The sequence below is a fragment of the Psittacula echo genome (genome assembly GCF_963264785.1).
Source record: "Psittacula echo genome assembly, chromosome: 5".
Classification (NCBI taxonomy): domain Eukaryota; kingdom Metazoa; phylum Chordata; class Aves; order Psittaciformes; family Psittacidae; genus Psittacula; species Psittacula echo.
Window position 1 is genome coordinate 24163876 of NC_137739.1, and position 21059 is coordinate 24184934.

General features: G+C 38.8%; 1 protein-coding gene across 2 annotated transcripts in view; it reads left to right on the forward strand.

The window, feature by feature from the left end:
* ANO3 (anoctamin 3) overlaps positions 1-21059 on the forward strand; it is a gene marked incomplete at both ends in the record, with an annotated part of 217427 nt that overhangs the window by 110483 nt on the left and 85885 nt on the right. For both annotated transcript variants that reach the window (XM_080617104.1, XM_080617105.1), the window contains 2 exons: positions 15184-15396; positions 15942-16013. In XM_080617104.1, the coding sequence (XP_080473230.1) occupies positions 15184-15396; positions 15942-16013 (285 nt within the window). The remainder of the gene's footprint in view (positions 1-15183; positions 15397-15941; positions 16014-21059) is intronic.

Sequence of the window (21059 nt, forward strand, 5' to 3'; positions counted from 1 at the left end):
GGTAGCCTTCAGCAGAGGGGAAGGAAAGAAAGGTGGGAATAGAGGTTTTTGAAAGGGATGCAACTGATCTCCCTTCAATTTGGAAAGGTGCACTTATGTATTAAACTATTTGATCTTCTCAGGGCAGGGTGAATTAAGCTTTACACATGCCAGTAATCATCCATTTTTTAAAATTGCTGGTTTAGCTTTAATGCAAATAAAAAAGGACAGCACAGGTAATCCAGTCATGGGAAGATCAAAAGCAAAAAATGCCAGCAGCTTTCTCTGATTTTGTTTGGTTTGGGTTTTTTGGTTTGTTTTGTTTTGTTTTTTTTTTTTTTTTTAGATGTGAACCATGTTGCTAAGTGTATGCTCTAGTCATCTTTAACAGGTTTCACCTCTAAATATTTTATAAAGGACATTGCAGATTGCTTTCCTTCTGCACAGCACTTAGCTTCCAAATTATCTTATAAATCGTTTATTTTGTATCTTGGCTTGAAGATTACTAATTCCAATGAGAGCAAAATTGAAACATTGTCTGTTAAAATAACCTTAAAATTTCTGAAGGCAAATTTGACAGCTTTAAGTATATGTGTCTTAACAAAATTTACATTATATGAATGTGGGAGTAGGATTGTAGTATTTCAGTAGTGTGATCTACTCTGATTCTGGCTGGTTTTCAGACAGTGATCTAAAACCCTTCTATATGTGAAGAAGTACAGTGTAGAATGAGTGAAGGTTTAATCCTTACTTTCTTGAGCACATGATTAAATTCACAGTGACCTTTATTTTTTCCCCAGTAAATACTTCTTAGTGTATGTAGACTTTGTATCAGTTTTTCATGCAAGACGACTGTAATAATTCTCCATTCATCAGAGATTGTCTATCAAGCCAGTGACAGACATGTGTGAAACCTAATTTTTCTGATCCTGAACCCTTATCTTCACATATGCAGTTAAGTAATGGGTAACAAAATTTCAGTTTATGCGTTTGTTTAAAATATTCAGAGTATGATATATCAGTCATATCAGTATGACTCACTGGTTTTGTTCTTTCAGCATATATGGATGATTTCCTTTAATTGAGTTTAATCTTCATACACTTAAGAAGTTTTTCTTGCATCACCAAATAAATCCTGGTGATTTCTGGTCTCAGCTCTAGATACATTTTTTGTACTTGCATTATATGTTCATTATCACAGCCGTATTTAGAGGCATTTTGAAATGCATATGACCACGTAAATACATATTAAAAGTCTACACAAAGAGCTTTGAAGCCATTACTGCCACTTTTGTAGATAAGTACTTAGGGATTCTTAAATCCAGGGATTATTTGACTGCTTCACATATTGAACCATTAAATCCTCATGTGAAATGCAGTATGAAATTTTTGGTGATTATGTATTAGCTTATCACAGAGTTTAGCAGCGAACTCATTTGTCCTCATTGACAGTAGAAGCAAACTAGTAAGTTAAGCAAATAGGAAGGCTTGCTGATCCTCAGCTATGGAGCAAGAAAATAAAGAAAGAACAAACCCATCCAGTTCTTAAAGTCCTACTGAGAGGTTGTTCCATAGCTTCCCTTCTAAAAGAGTTAAAGCCTCTAGCACAGTTTTGGTGGCTGAGATAAAGCCTGCAAGGCTGTGAATCCTAATGGAACTATTGAAAAACTAGGCTGTCTGCAGGAATGACTTTGCTTATATCAAACCCTTAAAAGCACCATGTGAGCAATCTGCAGGGATGGGTTCTTCTGGTTCATCCAGTCTTTTTTATTTCTCCAAATTGCATTGACTGGTGTATTTTTTGTAATTTGGAGGACCAGAGGCTGCAGAAGAACTTTCCTGAATCATCTGTTGAAGGCAACTTAAAAATAATACGATTTTAGCTTAACATGCACAGTAAAGGGAAACTAGGAGATGTGATTTCAATTCAACAATGTGTTGAATTGAAACCAAAAAGTTTGAGGTCTTAATGCAGAAACAGAATTATAAAAAACAGAATTAGAAAAAGATTATAATAGTTGATAGGGAAATTACTACGAACATAATTTATAATAGCTGATATTTTTTCTTGTTGTATTTAATATAATGCTGTGTTAACTCTTATTCAGTTATTACTGGAATTTCTTTCACATGTCATTACTAGTCATTTTTGTAGACTGTGCAACGCTGCTTGGTTCAGAAATGCTAGAACATAAATTGCCTTAATTGCAGACGTATAGCACATCCTGTTGTATTTAAGAAGCTCTCTTGAGATTGGCTGCAAAAGAAACCACAAACTCAGGGAACATGATGCAAACACTCCTGAAGGATGCTGAGGTCTGAGCTTTTGTTGGCACACTTAAGCAGATGAGCATCAAGCCTTCAGACAGAACTGCAGAGTCTTCTGCATGTGGCTGTTATGGCATAGGGCTGAAAGGGTTTTCTTGAGGTCACTAGGCCATTCCTCATCCACAAGTTAGGATTACTATATTTTTTCTAACAGATTTGGTTTTAACCTTTTCTAAAATGAGAAAAAAAAAAAGTTTTTGAAAAAGCATCTATTTTAGGGCTAGCCAACTGTATCTGTTAAGAAGTTTTTCCTAGTAACCTAGTTGGTTTTCTTGGAATTTGAGCTCATTACTGTTTTCCCTAACTGCTGTGGGCAGGGAGAACAATTGGCTTCCGTCTCAAATGCGTAACTTCTTATATATTTGAAGACTATGATGGTGTCTGTCTCCATTCTTTTCTTGACTAAACAACCCCAGTTTGTTCAACCCCTCTTCATCGGACATGTGTGCTAATGCTAATTCCATCCTCTATGCTCCTTTGGACACTAAGTGATATATTTTTCTTTTCTAAAATGAAATGCTAAGTATTTCAATATATTTATCTTGTCATACCTTTTAAGTGAAAAAGGTCACTGTTTTAACATTTGTTCATAGTAGCTGTCAACTGCTTTTGAATCCACACTATGAGTTTTGCATAGTCTCTGAAATCACAATTCCAGATAAAGTATAATCAAAAGCATTACTAAATCAAGGTAGAGGATATAGGATATGCTTCTGTCCATCCATGAGGGCTGTTACTCAGTTTTAGGAAAAAATAGGGTTCGTATCATCAGATTTGTCCCTGGAAAATACATACTGGTATCTACTTGTCTTTCCGTGCTCCTTCTAGGTTGGGTGTGCTTTGGGTGGCCTGGTCTAGTGGAATATGGCCCTGCCTGTGGCAGGGGGTTAGAACCAGAGGGGCTTTAAAGGTCCCTTCCAACCCAAACCATTCTAGGATTCTCTGATTCTGGTCAGAAATATTCAACATCTACAGATCTTTGCTATCTGAACAGGTTATGAAAAATAATCAACTTAAGCAGCCTTCTCTTAGAGAATTGTGTTCTCTTTGCGACCAGTGTTTGTATTCATGATGCTCATGGTATTCCCAGGGTATTTTAATCAGCGTTCTTTTTTCAGTCTCTTTTCAGTCATAAGACTGCAATCATATGCCTTTTCCCCCCCTGCGTTCTTCCTGGGTGCCAGCACTATGCTTTCAGCTTCTTATCACAGAGTTCCGCAGCCCATGTCTCAATAAAGCAGGACAAACCGGTACAGCATGCCTGAGTTGGTAGTGCGCAAGCTTAAAAATGTGGAGGGTAGAAGGGATGAAGCACATGGATTTATACAAATTATTCAACGAACACTAGAGATTTTTTGGACTTTTTACTTTGACCAAATGTGGGAGTGTTTTTCTGCACATTTAAAAAGCAAGGCTTTTGTAAATTCATATATCCCATTCTAAAACATGTGGGCAAGATAGCTCTTCAGTGAAATGTCAGAACTCTTTTTAGCATTAGCAAATTTTTTTTTGCCCAATATTTTTGAAACAGCTGAAGCACTTTTTTAATTTTATTGAAACTGGCAATAATAATAATAATAATAATAAAAAAGCCTAGGGCACATGCCTGTGGTCAAAATGGATGAAGTCGGTCAAAATAGATGAAGTTAGTCAAAATGGATGAAGTCAGTCAAAATTTGATGAAACCTAAAAATGGAAATTCTGGGCTGTTAAACTTATAGGAGTTTTTAGACACTGATTTATTTTGTATTGGTGTATTTTGTAATTCACCTCTGATGTTGGAATATATTGGAAAAATACACATAACATTGCTGCTATTTACTGCAATTGTGAGAGGAGCAGCTATGTAACAGTGCAAGGAGGATAAATGAGAAGATATCTATAGAATCTGAGAATCACAGAATAATTTGGCTTGGAAAAGACCTTAAAGCGCACTCAGTTCCAACCCCCCTGCCATGAGCAGGGACACCTTCCACTAGACCAGGTTGCTGCAAGTCTCGTCCAACTTGGCCTTGAACACTGCCAGGGATGGGTCAGCCACAGCTTCTCTGGGCAACCTCTGCCAGCGCCTCACCACCCTCATGAAGATCTTCTTCCTATTACCTAATTTCTAAATATTACAAGTAATGTTCTTACTTCTGCAGTATTCAGTAGCACAGCTATCACTCAGAATTGTCAGCACATTCTGCAAGACAGAGCAGAGTTGCAACTGGTGTGGGTTGATCTAGCAGAGTCGCAGAAATATTTTGTGACCTTCAAACTGCACTTGTTGTTACAACAAGCTTTGGAGGGACTATTTGGCAAAGAATATAAATATTATTTTCAGTAGATGAGTAATGTAATTAAAACCTGGTTGCATTTTTTTTCTCTGATGATTATTTTGGTGAACATTTTAGGTTTACATAATTAGGTTCTGACCCTAGTCTGGACTAAGAAAAGTGCTTGCACCTTAACGACACACATGCTTGTACAGCAAAGAGTATACACCTATTCAGTTCCTACAGTTTTCAGATGTTTATAACTGAGTAATGATGCACTTACATCACAGAATCACATGGCTAAGCTCTTTGCTCCTGCTGTGGTGGCCAGGTCACTGAATATGTGAGGAGAGATAGGTAAGGTACAGCACCCTACAGAAAACACATAGGCCTTTTTATCTGCCTTCACAGTATAAATCCCAAATCAGTGAAAAAGTGCTAGAGGGGTTCCTTGTCTTCGTTACACATAAAGTAATTTAGAAAAGCAACAGAGTAATTAATACACAAGAGTGGGGAAGTGTGAATCCTCTTTATTGTGTTAGTATAGTGTTCAAATAACAGACTTCAGTTTCAGTATCTTTAAAAATAACTTGCTATATCCTTGTTCATGCTCACTAGGTTAAGCTTTTGTTCAAAATACCTACATGTGTTATCGTCTCTTAGAAATACCTACTTAAATGGTGTGTTTATTTGCAACTTCTTTTAACTTGTCATTAGATTTAACTATATCTTAGTAATTCCATTGCCATAGTATGCCCACAGGGATGAAATTAGAAGCAGTAAATTTGTATGCGCTTTTTTTTTTTTCAAGTGCAACAAATTTCTATTACACTATAGATATTAATATAGTTTTATTGGCAAACACCTATGCTGACATAGACAATCTAGAAAATAAAGAGTGTGTATGTTCTTTCATTACCCTTTGCAAAAATTAAAATTATTATGATTTATTTATCTGTTTATTTTTAATAATAAATAATTTAGCCTTTCCCACATTCGGTGACAGAAGAAAAGGTCTGTGGAAAGAGAAATTGAAATGGTAATAAGTAGTTTATAACTGAGGTAATAGCTATGGGTTAAATTTAGAATTCTTTCTGGAATTAGCAGAATAGAAAAAAAGGATGAAGGAAGAATTAGGAGGATGAGAGTTCAAAGATCTGACAGGGAAAACTGACTAATTGCACAATTTGTTGTTGTTTTATAAAATTTTTTGTAAAAAAATTTTAAAATTTTAAAAAAATAAAATGTTTTGAAAAAATTGTTTGATACAGGTTGTATCAAACCTATGAACTTCAGAATTGGTTATTTATATTCCTTTACCCTGTATTTAAACTTGTTGTTACACTTTTTTAGTAAGACATTGCCATACTGGCTTGGAGATACCTTTCAGTCATATGGATTGGTTCTTTTTTGTGATGTGGGGGTTTTTTGGTTGGTTGGTTTTGGGTTTTTTTGCTTGCTTGGTTTTTATGAACCTGACTGAATTTTTCTGATGAGGAGTTCCACCTGGAATGGAATGGCTCCCTTGGAGAAGGAAGAAGGGCATATAGCTCTCCAAATTATTTCTTCAGTACTGTTTGACTTACTGTTCCTAACTTTTTTGTAAAACTATCTCAATCTAAACAGCATATTAATGCTATTAGATGTTTTCTTCTCTCTCCTTTTAGTTTACTTGAATACTGCTTGAGTGAGCCCAGAGGAGGCCTCAAAGATGCTGTAGGGGGTGGAGCACCCCTGCTATGGAGACAGGCTGAGAGAGCTGGGCTTTTTCAGCCTGGAGAATAGAAGACTCTATGGAGACTTTAGAGCAGCTTGCAGTGGAGAGGGGCTTTGGACAAGGGCTTGTAGAGGCAAGACAAGGGGACCTGGCTTTAAACTGACAGAGGGGAGATTGAGATGAGGTCTTAGGCAGTTCTTCTCTGTGAGGGTGGTGAGGCACTGGCACAGGTTGCCCAAAGAAGCTGTGGCTGCCCCATCCCTGGCAGCGTTCAAGGCTTGGAGGAACCTGTTCTAGTGGAAGGTGTCCCTTCCCATAGCAGGGGGTTGGAGCTGGATGAGCTTTAAGGTCCCTTCCAACCCAAATCAGTCTGGGATTCTGTGATACTGCCCTTTAGGTTATATGTTTGCCTTGGACCATTTCATGCTTCCTTAATGAGACTTACATCCACAAAAGTGAGAATGCTTTTTCTCACAATAATTACAGGTATTATGATGTAGTACTATAGTACTGTCTTATGCCAAATTCAATATTCCCTTCAGCACATGTTTATTTTTATGATTTTTAACCATTGAGGTTGCATTTATACTTTCACTTATATAGCAACAGCTGATTTTATGCTTCGGTGTTTTATCCTTTGTGTCTTAGTGAAGTACACAAAATAACATGGCCTGCTAATATACTGTGCCTTGTCTTACCTGAACACCTTTACTGTTGCGTCAGTTATAACCTGAATTAGGTCATAGGACTCTACTTCTAACTCGTTGACTTCTAATCTAACCAACTGTGACAGAATACAGGTGGTAAATGAAGACATTTAACAGTTCATCTTTCTCATAAAGGAGCTAGTTGCTATCACACCTTTCATCACCTAAGGTGAAAAGGAAATGGAGCCGCTTGGATGTGCAAGTGAGAGAAAGAACCACCATTTCGAGTTTTACGTCTTGGACTGTTCACTCCAGTTCTTGGCTCTTTACTTTGGCTGGCAAATATAATCTGACTCAAAACTCTTGATACCTATTCATTTTGTGCTTGGTGCATTTAAGCCCTATATTGCTCTATTAAAACACGATAATGCACTTTCTTCCTTTCCTGTAACCTCATTATGTTGTTGCTAAATCAACTTAATTATACCAGCGCTGGTCTCCTGAGGCTGCTGCGAGGAAGCATTTTCTGAAGAATTCCAAGAACGAGGCCCAGGTAATAGGCTGCTTTGATGATATGACCTTCCAGAGATTTCCTGTTTTATTGTGTTTAGGGGAGAAAATAGATTATTTTGTTGGATTTCTAATGTTTTCTAGCAGATATGTTTCTAATAACTTTGGAACTCCTCCAGACTAATCAGCAGCTTTCTGAAGCCTTTTAATTCCCATGTTCAGTTACGTGCAAAAATATTTTGCTTTATTTGCATTCAAGTATTACTGATTAGTCAGGGGCCAATTTGCTTCTGTTGAAATTGAAGTGTAAGTTAGGTAAGACCAGGTATTAATGGAGGTAAACTTTATAAAGGTGTTGCATAAAGTTTTAGAATGAAACCACTATTTAAAGCTATTTATTTAACTGTGCTTTCAATGGCACGTGGACCCCCTTGGCAAAAAAGATCCACTCTGCTTGTCTGAACTCTGAAACTGTATTTCTCCCACCTTTGTCAGGAAAGATTAAATGTGTTAGCTATTATCTGCAAATCAGACACTTAAAAATGCTTCAGGTACATCTCAGCAATATGGGTAATGTCAGGAAAGTATAATCTTGTTTGATCTCAAAGTTTTGTACAGAATGAACAGTACTCTGTAATGTGTTAAATTTAGTATGAGTCCTGCATTCTTGATGAGGTACTAAACGCAACATTTTGTATTCAATATGAATACAGGTTTTATGGAGATGGAAAAAAAAAAAATTCCTTTCCATTTTGATGCTCTTCAAAATCCATAAACTAAAATTTGTTTCATTAAAAGTAGGTTCCTTGTGGGGAAGATAAGAAAATGAAGTCTCAAAGCAGTTCTCAGATATAAAGATAGAATAGTTTTGGGGTTTTCATTTATTGATCAAGTAAATAGGGTGAAATAGTAAAAGATGAGGATGTGCAAACCGCTTTTTTTAAGAGGTAGCTGAATCATGTTGATTCCAAAGTAGGTAATGCAGCTGTACTAAGGTGGGAATGCTAACAGTTTTCCTGAGTGTACATGGCCATCCACACCATTCATGGTCTAAAAGACTTCAAATAAGAGCTACTGGGGCCTACATATGTTTACCTGTAACAAAGACTTAATTTTTTCCTCATTCTGCAAGCATAATTTACAATAGGACTGCTTAGGGATCTTAGGGAGATGAATGTTTTTATTTCCCTCCAAATCAGATTTCCATTTATGTTTCGATACAGTGATCTTTAAGTATTGGCATCTTAATGATTGACTTCTATAATTTGGTACAACTTTTCTACATTTTGTAGTGATATACTTTCAAATCACAAATGAAAATATGTTGATACCTCCTTTTTTCTATTTTATTTCCCTCATCCTGTGAGTTCCTGACATATTTTTATCAAGGTAAAGCTGTTTAAAGGAACAGACCTAATTTTAATTTTACAGCTGATCATTACAGGAATTATCCTCATAGGCACCATGTGGGAGCAAGACCAGCCTCTTGCTATATTTAGAAGGAGAGGTTTATGCAGCTTGGAAGCAATTTTTTAATTCCAGTGGTTGAATTTCCTGCTACATCCACAAAGAAGTAGGTCTTGGCTTCACTGGCCTGAGTGCAAGAGGTATATAGATGCCCCATCCCTGAAGATACTCAAGGCCAGGCTGAATGTGGTTCTGGGCAACCAGATCTAGTTGAAGATGTCCCTGCTCATTGCAGGGGGGTTGGATTAGATGGCCTTTGAAGGTCCATTCCAACCTAAACTGTTCAGTGTTTCTATGATAATGGAAGAAACAGTTTCTCATTCTCCGTGAAAATGCCACAGTAGGTCTCTGCTTTGGAGGTTTGGTTGGTTGGTGGTTGCTTACTCTGTATTTGGTATCATTATGAGAAAAATAAGGCCACGACTGTTGGAAAAGAGTTTGCAATCAAAGTTGCAGAAACAGAATCCTGTTGGCAAACAGAACTTAAATGGGAGGAATGTCTCCAATGTTCAATTCCTTTGGTTTCTTGTACTATTGGCTTGCTTCCCCTGGCACAAAGTGAAAATGCCTGGGTGAAGACGATATCACTATGGTCTAAAGAGAGTTCCAATTGAACTAGCCATGTATTTAAGTCCCAATGTGTGTGTTTTCTTGGAGGACTTTCAGATAATCTCACCAATTTCTTTCCCTTACCTTAGCTGTACTTCTGGATTGGAAGTTCTTTCTCACATTTCTGAGTTGAGAGGAAAAAAAGCTAGCATGAGTATAACCTTTACAATTTATTTGATTGTTTATGTTCATCTTCTCACAATACTTAAAACTGCAAAAGGTTGAAGTAAAATCATGGTATTTAATGGCAGCAGTATTCAAAGGCATGATTGATGATATTAAACCTCATATTATTTCATAAACACCCTCATAAATCAATGTTATTTCTGTGGTGGGGTGACACTGAAAAATACCATCACAGTGACTTATTCAAGATGTATTTCTTGAATATAGTAGGAGTTATACTCACCCAAGTTGCTATATTTGAAGGATTTAGTGGGAATAATGTTTCATTCAATCTAAGGTTAGACTTGATGATCTTAAAAGTCTTTTCCAGCCTAGCTGATTTTATGATTCTGTGTTGACCTGTTCACTACCTAATGCAAAAGGCAGTTAAGTGATCTGAAAAAATACCCTTAGAAGATTGGGACTCATAAGCTTTCATGATAAACTGATAGTACTAAAGAGAAATAGGGTTCATCTTTGAAGGCAGTTTCCTTCCATGTTTAGTGTGTGTTGTCTTTTCTTTTTTCTTCTCAAGAAAAGGATTGTTTCATTTTCTCCAATTTTGATGAGGCCTTTTAAGTATGTTTGCTAATATAATGAGAATACTTGATGCTGGGGTTGGTTGGTTGGGCTTTTTTCCTTTTCCTGTAAGAATATAAACCAAGTCAGAAGTTACCACTTTGATTCTGCCTTTTCTATAAAAAAGTAAAGTATGGGTCCATTCCTGACATAAGCCTAGTATGTGGAACTGAATACCCTTTGTGTTTGTTCAGGTATTACAAATAGGTAAGAAAACTTCTGCTGTCACTGGCCTTCCAGTATCTGAAGGGGTGCTATAGGGATACTGGGGATGGGCAATTCATTAGGGACTGTAGTGATAGGACAAGGGGTAACGGGTTCAAACTTAAACAGGGGAAGTTTAGATTGGATCTAAGGAAGAAGTTCTTTACTGTAAGGGTGGTGAGGCACTGGAATGGGTTGCCCAGGGAGGTTGTGAATGCTCCATCCCTGACAGTGTTCAGGGCCAGTTTAGACAGAGGCTTGGGTGACGTCGTTTAGTGTGGGGTGTCCCTGCCCATGGCAGGGGGGTTGGAACTAGATGATCTTAAGGTCCTTTCCAACCCCAGCTATTCTCTGATTCTGTCATTCTATGTTACTAAAGGACTAAGATTTATAAAAGCATGCTGCAGAGTATTTCGTTTTCCTTCACATTGAAACCACAGAATTTTTTTTTTTATTCTGTGGATTTTTTTTCCTCCATCTTGTATTTTTGGTAGATGTGAATATTAATCTATATTTCTAATCTTTGTTTATGTGAATATCCTTGCTGAAAGCTTTCCCAGATATTTTGGACACTGTGCTTGTGCTTCTGTGGTGCGTTTCCATGTAGGTCCCTTTGGCAGTAAAGGCAGCAGTCCCTCAGAGGTCACATTGTGGTACAATGTGGTGGAACAACTTCAGGCACTTCAACAACAGAGTAGCAAAAATCTCTGGCATTAACTTTTGGATTTGTCTGCTGGGTCTGGCTGGGATGGAGCTAGTTTTCTTCACAGCAGCCTGTATGGTGGTGTGTTTTGGATCTGTGGCTCAAACAGTGTTGCTAACACCCCAGTGTGTTGGCTGTTGCTGAGCAATGCTTGCACAGCATTTTTGCCTCTTTTTCCCTCTTCTGCTCCGCAGGGAGCAGCTGGGGCTGGGTGAGAGACTGGGAGAGGACAGAGCCAGGAGAGCTCACCCCAGCTGCCCAGAGGGATGTCCCATGCCATAGAGTATCATGGTCAGCAATAACATTTGAGGGGTGGGGAGGGACTCAGGGCTCCAAGGCTGAATAGGCAGCTGTCTGCTTGTGGGAGGTAGTGACTGATTGCTACTGCGTCATTGTTTTGGTTTGGTTTTCCTTGCAACAATCTTTACTTCAGCCAACGAGTTTTTCTCACTGTTGCTCTTCCCATTCTCTATCCCCATCTCGCTGGGGGGCGGTCAATGCCTGCATGGTGCTCAGCTGGTGGCTGTGGTCAGCCTACCCATGTACACTGCATTTGTCCTTGAAACTGTGTTTCTAGTTTTGTAAACAATTTAAAGCTTAGTGAAAAATTAATAATTCCTGCAAATCATGTAGCTAGTTCCTGAATTAGTGAAGGCTGCATGAGACCTTGGTAAATATGTACAAATATGTTTGCTTTTGTTTAAATTTTATTTTTAAGTTGCAACAAGCAATTGCCCGGTGGCAAAGCACTACTTGCTGTCATGGTTTAAACCCAGCCACACAGCTCATTCACTCACTCCCCCCTTCCTCTCCCCACTCCTGGAGGGATGGAGAGGAGAATCAAAAGAATGTAACTCCCACTGGTTGAGATAAGAACAGTCCAGTAACTAAGGTATAACACAAATCACTACTGCTACCACCAATAATAATAATGATAAGAGAAATAACAAGGGAAGAGAATACAACACCTCACAACCCGTCAACTGATACGTCGCCCCCACCTAGCAGTGATCCAGCCCTTCTGGCTAACCCTCAGTTACATCCTGGGCATGATGTGCTGTGGTATGGAATACCTCTTTGGTTAGTTTGGGTCAGGTGTCCTGTCTCTGCTTCCTCCCGGCTTCCCCTCCTCCCTGGCAGAGCATGAGACTCACAAATGGCATTCCTTCCCTCCAGCGTATCAACCGAACCACACAGCTGGTTTGGGTTGGAAGGGACATTAAAGCTCATCCAGTTCCAACCCCCTTCCATGGGCAGGAACACCTTCCACTAGACCAGATTGCTCCAAGCCCCGTCCAACCTGGCCTTGAACACTGCCAGGGATGGGGCAGTCACAGCTTCTCTGGGCAACCTGTGCCAGCACCTCAGCACCCTCACAGGAAAGAACTTTTTCCTAATGTCTAAATCTTCTCTCCATCAGTTTAAAGCCATTCCCCCTTGTCCTGTCACTACCTGCCCTTGTAAAAAGTCCTCAAGATTTCTTGTAGGCTTAGGTATTGGAAGACTATTATAAGGTCTCTCTGGAGCCTTCTCTTCTCCAGGATGAACAAGCCCAGCTCTTTCAGCCTGTCTCCTTAGCAGAGGAACTCCAGAGCATCTTTGTGGCCTCCTCTGGGCTCACTCAAGTGGGCCCACATCCTTCATTGGTTCCTCCTGCTCTACCTGCAGTCTGGCTGCTTGTTCCCTGCTTTACACTGTGACTGAACTGACTTAGAAATTTGGGGGGGTTTGCCACATGTACTTCTGCAATGTTTTGTGTTTTGCTGTTGTTTTTTTGTTTTGTTGATTTTGGTTTGGGGGAGTTTTGGGGGGGGTTTCTTGGGGTTTTTTTTGGTGTGTGTTTGTTTTGGTTTGTTTTTTTTTTCCCACAGAAGTTACCCAGTAGGTAAAAGGTTTAAGATACTCATCTAATAGTGAAGCGGCAGTGAATTATGTAGCTTTGAAAGGAAAGTGTAAATATTTTACAGTGTGCAGGAACCTCTCCGGAATAGATTTAAGTTTTAATAGTGCCTGTAAGCCATCCTTTGTTCCAAATACCAGAACACAGTATGAGGCATATTTACTGCAGAGTCACAGTTGCAAATTTGTATTGTAGTTCTGTAATAATTATTAAATACTTATTTATTATCTGTCAAACACGAATGTTTAGAAATAAATATAATTGGAATTACTAAAGTTCAATAGTGAGCATGTTTATGGGTGATGATAGCTGTGGCCCTTTTTATTGACAGGTTCGAATTACAGTTGTCTGGTAAATTCCTGAGATTTGGGGAAGAAATATAAAATGGGATTTAAATGGGATGAATACTGAGAAAATTATCATCTTGAGAGAGCAGTTACATGTTCTTAATGTAAATAATTATCACACTCAGAACAGAGACAGCCAGTCATACAAACAAAAGTGTCCTGAAATAGTGCCTACTACATTGAAAACTGAATCATTTTTAACCACTGTAGCGCAATGTCAGGTGATTTAAGGGTTTAAAAATCTTATACTACATTTTAGCAAGAATGCCATAAAATAAATTCAGTGTTATACCTGCTAAGCCTACAGTTTGTTTTTCATTTCAGTAAAAAAAAAAATCATATTGCCAGTTTTATGGGTTTCAATTCCATTTCAGTATCTTTATAGAGAATCATAGAATGGTTTGGGATGGAAGGGACCTTAAAGCTCATCCAGTTCCAACCCCTTGCCAAAGGCAGGGACACCTCCCACTAGACCAGGTTGCTCCAAGCCCCATCCAGCCTGGCCTTGAACACTGCCAGGGATGGGGCAGCCACAGCTTCTTTGGGTAACCTGTGCCAGTGCCTTACCACCTTTATAGTAGTAAGTAGCCAAGGTTCTTCTGCAAGTAGCGTAAGTTCTAGCGTGTGTTACTGCAGTAATAAAAAACAGTTAACAGAGTCTGAAGGTCAGCAAGAGCTGAATGGAGGAGTAAACTGATCCTTTTTTCTCTGAAAAAAATTACTTTTGATATTAATTTTAATCTTATTAAAATGTGATGTTATTTACAGTCAAGCTTAGATGTGTTAATATTTGTTAATTGGAATTGGGTACTGGAGACCTGTGTAGCTGATGAGCTTACTATATTTTTCCACTAGAAGGCCCATGTGAGAACAGTGAGAATACTCAAAGTAATAGTGGTTTTTATGCTAAGTGGTGAATATGATGATTTTCAAGGAATAAACTTGACTCACACAGGGAAAAATGAGTACTAGGTTACCTCCCGTTAGCCTTTGTTGGATAGTAGAATGGTGGCAAAACAAAATCTGCTTGTTTTAATCACGTGTTCATGTTACAATAATATTTTCAATATTCAGGACTTTCTGCAGGTTTACATGGGGGTCTCTTTTTACATTCCTGTTCCTTTATGAAATACGTAGTTTTAAGTGAATGTGTGTATTTGAGTGCCATTAAATTGTTTCTGGTCTACATTTTTGTAGCTTAGTGTAATTAAACTAGTATTAATGAGAACACTCATAGTGCTGCAGCTGCAAATAATAGAATAACTGATACCACACAGCTGACTTGTGCCTCTGTCAGTATCTAGGTATGTGAACCTAAAGCCAGGCAACACACAGGAAAACCCCAAAGTGCCATGACTCCCAGGAGAAAAACTAGAAACGGTGAATAGATTGATTAGAACTCACAAACAGCTCCATCTCAAAAGAGAGGGTGTTCATGAATCCTTCAGCAAGCTTGTGAATATCTTTTGCTTGTATTTGATTGGCTTGTTTGTTGGCTTGTTTGAGGGATTTTATGCATTTCTGCTACTGAATTAAGATTTTGTTTAGCAATAATAATGTGGATGACAGTGCTGTTGTTTGCTTCCAAATGACTGTATGACATACATATCACAGTTTAGAGCATTTTGAATTCCAACTGTGGGATGTTGATGGAAAGGTAGTTGAAGAATTAAGTGGATGAATCACCCTGCATTTTCATAATTAGCCATCTTTCTTTGCCATTTGCATAATGTGGCAGAGCTTAGGTTCTTGTTCTTTTGGCTTTTTCAGGTATGAATACAAGCAAGAGTGAGACAGTGAAAGAGCATCCATTAAAACCCTCTCGAAGATCTATGCCATGCCTAGTCCAGAGCCAAACACATCCTCAAAGTCTGAGCAAGCATTCGTCTTTTCTGCAGCCAAATCGTGTGCAGCCACAGCCCCGACCCCAGCCTCTCAGTGCAGGAACATCTACAGCTACAGTGGATGTGGTGTCAGAACGAGGTAGGAGTTTTTTCTCTTTCAGGAGCTTGTTCCAACCCTGGGAATGAAAGGGATCTATGGGGAACATGACTTGATGTCCTGTGGCATCTTAAATATAATCTTTCAGTATATAAGGGCATCTGATAAGCTTTGGTTTGTTCAGATATCTACAGTTTTTTGGAGAGACCTTTTTGGCATCTAGACAGCTAGAAGAGCTATGGTACTAAGCTCTTGAGTGAATCTCTATAATGTCTGAAGTGAGGCTTAAGCTATTCTTTTTTTTCTTTTTTCCATTCTTACTGAAAACAAGACAAGAATGTGCTCCTGTATGTTGGGGAATAGCGTAAAGGTTTCTGTTGTTTGTCTAGAAGAGAGAGAAAAAATAAATATTAGGCTTTTGGCAAGAAATGTCTTTAAGTATGAACATATAGGAGCAGATGCATTCATTCATGAGCAGAATCAGGGAAGAGTAGTATGGAGAGAGTCACTGACAGCTTTAAAAAGTGTAAAACTTTTTACTTAAAAAATACATATGAATGCTGATATGCATATTGCATTTATTTCAGCTAAAGTGATGGAGACTTTGGAAAACAACTTGCTTAAGCTCTCTAATACAGAATATGATGATCCTTTTTTAGGTAAGTTTGTGTTTGAACTCAAATAATAATAAATTAATGATTCTTTGATTACACTTGCAGTACTTAAATGTGGAAAGACAATACTTTCCTTCAACTGCCAGGTTTTTTGAAAGTGAAGACTAAATGTGACTAAAGAAATACATGCTATTTTAGATTTCCTGATACTTTCTCACCTTTTGGACTAATAGTGAATAGAGACTAAAGACAGAGAAGTTGTTTTTTTTTTTTTCATACATTCAGTGTAACCTTTTCCCGTAACAATCTTTTCATAATACAATCACTTGGAATGTCTTTGAAATTCCTTTGAAATGATTGTTATTATTATTTGCTGGTTATTATTCCTGTATAGTCATATTATTCAGTATTGTCATGGCTGCAGTTGCTATGTTGTTGGTTTTGCTTTATATATTCATGTATGTTTGCTTTACTCATGTATATAATGTGTTCCAACCTGGCAAAAAACTAAAACTGACAATGCAGAAGAAGAGCTCTAATTGGGGCATATTTGTACCTGCATTAATGCCACTTTGATGCTTTAATTAAGTCAGAGAAAATAGGAAAGGAGTTAATAGTCCCATCCTTGCAACTGCTAAATGAATCTGTATATAAAAACACAACTGGTAATTTGCAAGTTCAAAATTTAATTAATTTTGAAATTCCCTGGCCATTTATTACCCAGTGGAATGAATTACACGCAGATACTGCTGCATCTTGCGCAAGTACTGTGAAGGAACTTTTTGCTCACAGTCAGTGTAGCATCAAACTAGTAATCGGATCTTCGTGCTGAAGGAGAGAGATGTGCTTTCAGAAAGCTATTTCTGCTCACCTCTCACATGTTTTAACATTGATTTTTCATGACGCCCAAAATACATGCTAGTTAAGAGGTTCTTCAAGGTCTTCTAAAGGGGTCGCAACTGGAAATGTGAGTGAAATTGATAGGTCCTCCAAAACAAAATCAAAATGTTCCGAAATCATGACACAGACCAAAAATTTGGCATGAAGATTTTTTAAGAAAATCGTGTATCTAAGTAGGGTTCCAGTTGAAGCTACTGCACTCTTTCAGTATAATTGCTTTGATGTGGTAGGCAACCATGGGTACCTGAAAATCTCACTGTTTGTCATTTCTTTCAGTTTTGGGATTTTTTGTATCTGATTCTATGTTTTACTGATTGCTTACACATACACGTGCGGATACTATTGCATGCCTATGTATGGCAGAAGTAATTCTTTCTCAGAGTAACTGATGCACTGCTTTTCATTCACATCACCTAATTTTAACCTGGAAAGAAACATAGAGGGGGCTCAGTGATTGAGGAAAAGATAGATGAGTATCCTCAGCAAACCATTGTATTAAACTTTGGTGTGGATGTTTCTCCTCTTCTGACTTCAGCTATGCTCTTTGAAGAGACAGATTTTACCCTGAATCTGGAGGGTTAAAAAAAAAAAAAAAAAAAAAGCAATCTTGCTGTTTGAACCTTGATCACCAGATAGGTGAAAATGCTGCAGCACTGCTGCTTTTTAGTGAGTACTCTGGCATTTTGATTGAGTTTGCAAAATCGGCTGATTAATGGCTATCATCTTATTAGTAAACCTTTCCAAACTGCTCTCCTGAGAACCTGAAAGGAATGCTGAGTTAAGTGCATGTGGTGAATTTTTAATTAAGTTGCATCATGGAACTGTACATAAAATGGGCCAAATGGCTTTTTCCTCTTCCAGAATTGTGTCCATAGACAAACTGTTGTCTTGTGAGAAAGGGATTAACAAACGTCATATAAAAGACTTCTGTGGAAATTTTCTCTTTTGTTTTAGTTGGCTGTAGATAAGGCCATATATCTATTTAACTTAAAAAGTAAGAAGATAATGTTTTACCCCTTTGTTACTGCTAACACAGGCAAATGGGGTCAAGGATGTTACGGACTTACATTCTTTATCCCGTCAGTTTTCAGTGGTAAGTAGTGTTTCTAATTTGAAGAATCAGGCAATTTAAGCAAAGTTACATGCATTGAGGTTCTGCAACATATTTACATGAACTACGAGGTTTCAGATGGAACGCTTGGTGCTTAGCCAAAGCTTTATGGAAATTTCCACCCATTGAAGATTATGATCAGGGCTTTTTGATTTACTTAAGTGGAAGTCGCCTACTGCTTGGATCTGGACATTAAGTAAAACATTATTCCTTACATTTCTCAAAATGGTCATAGAATTTGGTGTTCAGTTCGGAGCAAAAATCATGTTGTTGCTTCTACTTCCTTGAAAGATTTTTTTTCCTGCATATTTGCATCATGGAAGAGTATAAAGTTCTGATTAAAGTGACCTTTGTCACTTGTTGTGACTTGAGTTCACAAATAAGATTGGAGTTGCCACTTCACCAAAGAATGTTAATCCCTCCAGCTCTACTGCAGTTTATTTTAATATTTTTACTTATCAAATGAGTGAAAGATTCCTTCTTTTTGACTGTTAAGAAAATGTCTTTTTACCTGAGAACTCCAAGAGAGGAATATGCCTGTTAACCAATATAATGTAATTAGTGAATAGCTAATTACAGTGAATTTATTCATGACAACTCAACACAATCATTTTTGTCAGCTCATTTAGCTGCAAGTAACTAGCCAAATCCTATATAGCATACACATGGGGGAATTTTCTGAATCAGCTTTTTGATGAGAACACTCCAGTTTGTCAAGACTTTTTCAGGATTGCTTATGCACGGTTAGGAGGGGGGACAGGATTTCTGCCATGGGCGAGACCACTGCAGAGCAACCAGTACCCTTCTGCTGAAGCTGTATTAGGGAAGAGGGAGACTAAGGTTTTTTCCAGGTACTGAATTGTACAGGAAAGACCATCTTCATAACATGAAGTTACAGGCTGTCTTGAGGCAATACTTGAAATTTTTTCCTGAAAGATGCCTGAAGGTTATGTTCTAGTAGGAAATGTCGAGACTTCAGAGCAATTTTCATAGGGACAGTAGAAGTATTTCCTGTCTAGGTATATAGTCTTTGATGCCAGATGTCAAAGGTGATGCTGATGTGAGATGACAAGAGGCATCCAGGCTAAGTATCAGTGTAGTATTTTAGGTAACAAGAATATACCTGGGATACAGGATTTACTTGGCCTATTCTGTCATGTTGATGCAATAGTCACAAATACCTAAAAGGCATATATTTAGCAAAACAGGAAAAATGTTTTTTGTAGTTTTTTAGAATTAAGTGCTAGGATCTTTTAAGAAGTAAATACATGAAAAATTAAAATACTTGTGTTGTATTTGTTGGATACATGTAAATTTGTGTTACACAAGAATCTGGATGTTAAACTCTGAACTCATTTGTGCAACAGTATAATTCCAATGTCATCCACTTTTTAATACATTAGACAGTCACACCAGTGACACTTGGGTGTTTGACATTCATTCTGTCAAAAGGAATTCAACCGTACGTTTTTCAAAGTCTTTTTCCTGTGGATACTTGCTTAAAAAAATCAATGAATAACCTAGATGCATATTTATATTACAGTATCACAGTATGCTAGAGATTGGAAGGGACCTCAAAAGATCATCTAGTCCAATCCCCCTGCCGGAGCAGGAACACCTAGATAAGGTTACCCAGGAATGTGTCCAGGCGGGTTTTGAATGTCTCCAGAGAAGGAGACTCCACAACCCCCCTGGGCAGCCTGTTCCAGTGTTCTGTCACTCTCACTGAGAAGAAGTTTCTTCTCAAGTTTAAGTGGAACCTCTTGTGTTCCAGTTTATACCCATTACCCCTTGTCCTATCATTGTTTGCCACTGAGAAGAGCCTGGCTCCATCCTCGTGACACTCCCCCTTTATATATTTATATACACTAATAAGATCACCCCTCAGTCTCCTCTTCTCCAAACTATAGAGACCCAGCTCCCTCAGTCTTTCCTCATAAGGGAGACGCTCCACTCCCTTAATCATCTTAGTTGCCCTGCACTGGACTCTCTCCAGCAGGTCCCTGTCCTTCTTGAACTGAGGGGCCCAGAACTGGACACAATATTCCCGATGCGGTCTCACCAGGGCAGAGTAGAGGGGAAGGAGGACCTCTCTCGACCTACTAACCACCCCCCTTCTAATACACCCCAGGATGCCATTGGCCTTCTTGGCCACAAGGGCACAGTGTTGGCTCATAGTCATCCTGCCATCCACTAGTACCCCCAGGTCCCTCTCCCCTACACTACTCTCTAACAGGTCGTTCCCCAACCTATACTGGAACCTGGGGTTGTTCCTGCCCAGATGCAGGACTCTACACTTTCCCTTGTTATATTTCATCAAGTTTCTCCCTGCCCAACTCTCCAGCCTGTCCAGGTCCCGCTGGATGGCAGCACAGCCTTCTGGCGTGTCAGCCACTCCTCCCAGCTTAGTGTCATCAGCAAACTTGCTGACAGTACACTCAATTCCCTCATCTAAATCATTGATGAATATATTAAATAATACTGGTCCCAGTACTGACCCTTGAGGCACTCCACTAGATACAGGCCTCCAACTAGACTCCGCCCCATAGACTACAACTCTCTGGCTTCTCTCCTTCAGCTAGTTCACAGTCCACCTCACTACCTGATCATCCAGACCACACTTCCTCAGTTTAGCTATGAGGATGCTGTGGAGACTGTGTCAAATGCTTTGCTGAAGTCAAGGCAGACCACATCCACTGCTCTGCCATCATCCATCCACTGTGTTATTTCCTCATAAAAGGCTATGAGGTTGGTCAAGCATGACTTCCCCTTGGTAAAGCCATGTTAACTGCCCCTCATAACCCTCTTATCCTTGATATGCCTTAAGATGGCATCAAGGATAAGGTGTTCTATCACTTTCCCAGGGATGGAGGTGAGGCTGACCGGTCTGTAGTTACCCAGGTCCTCCTTCTTGCCCTTTTTGAAGACTGGAGTGACATTTGCTTTCCTCCAGTCCTCAGGCACCTCTCCCGTTTCCCAAGACTTGGTAAAGATGATGGAGAGTGGTCTAGCAATGACTTCCGCCAGTTCCCTCAGCACCCGCGGGTGCATCCCATCTGGACCCATGGATTTATGGATGT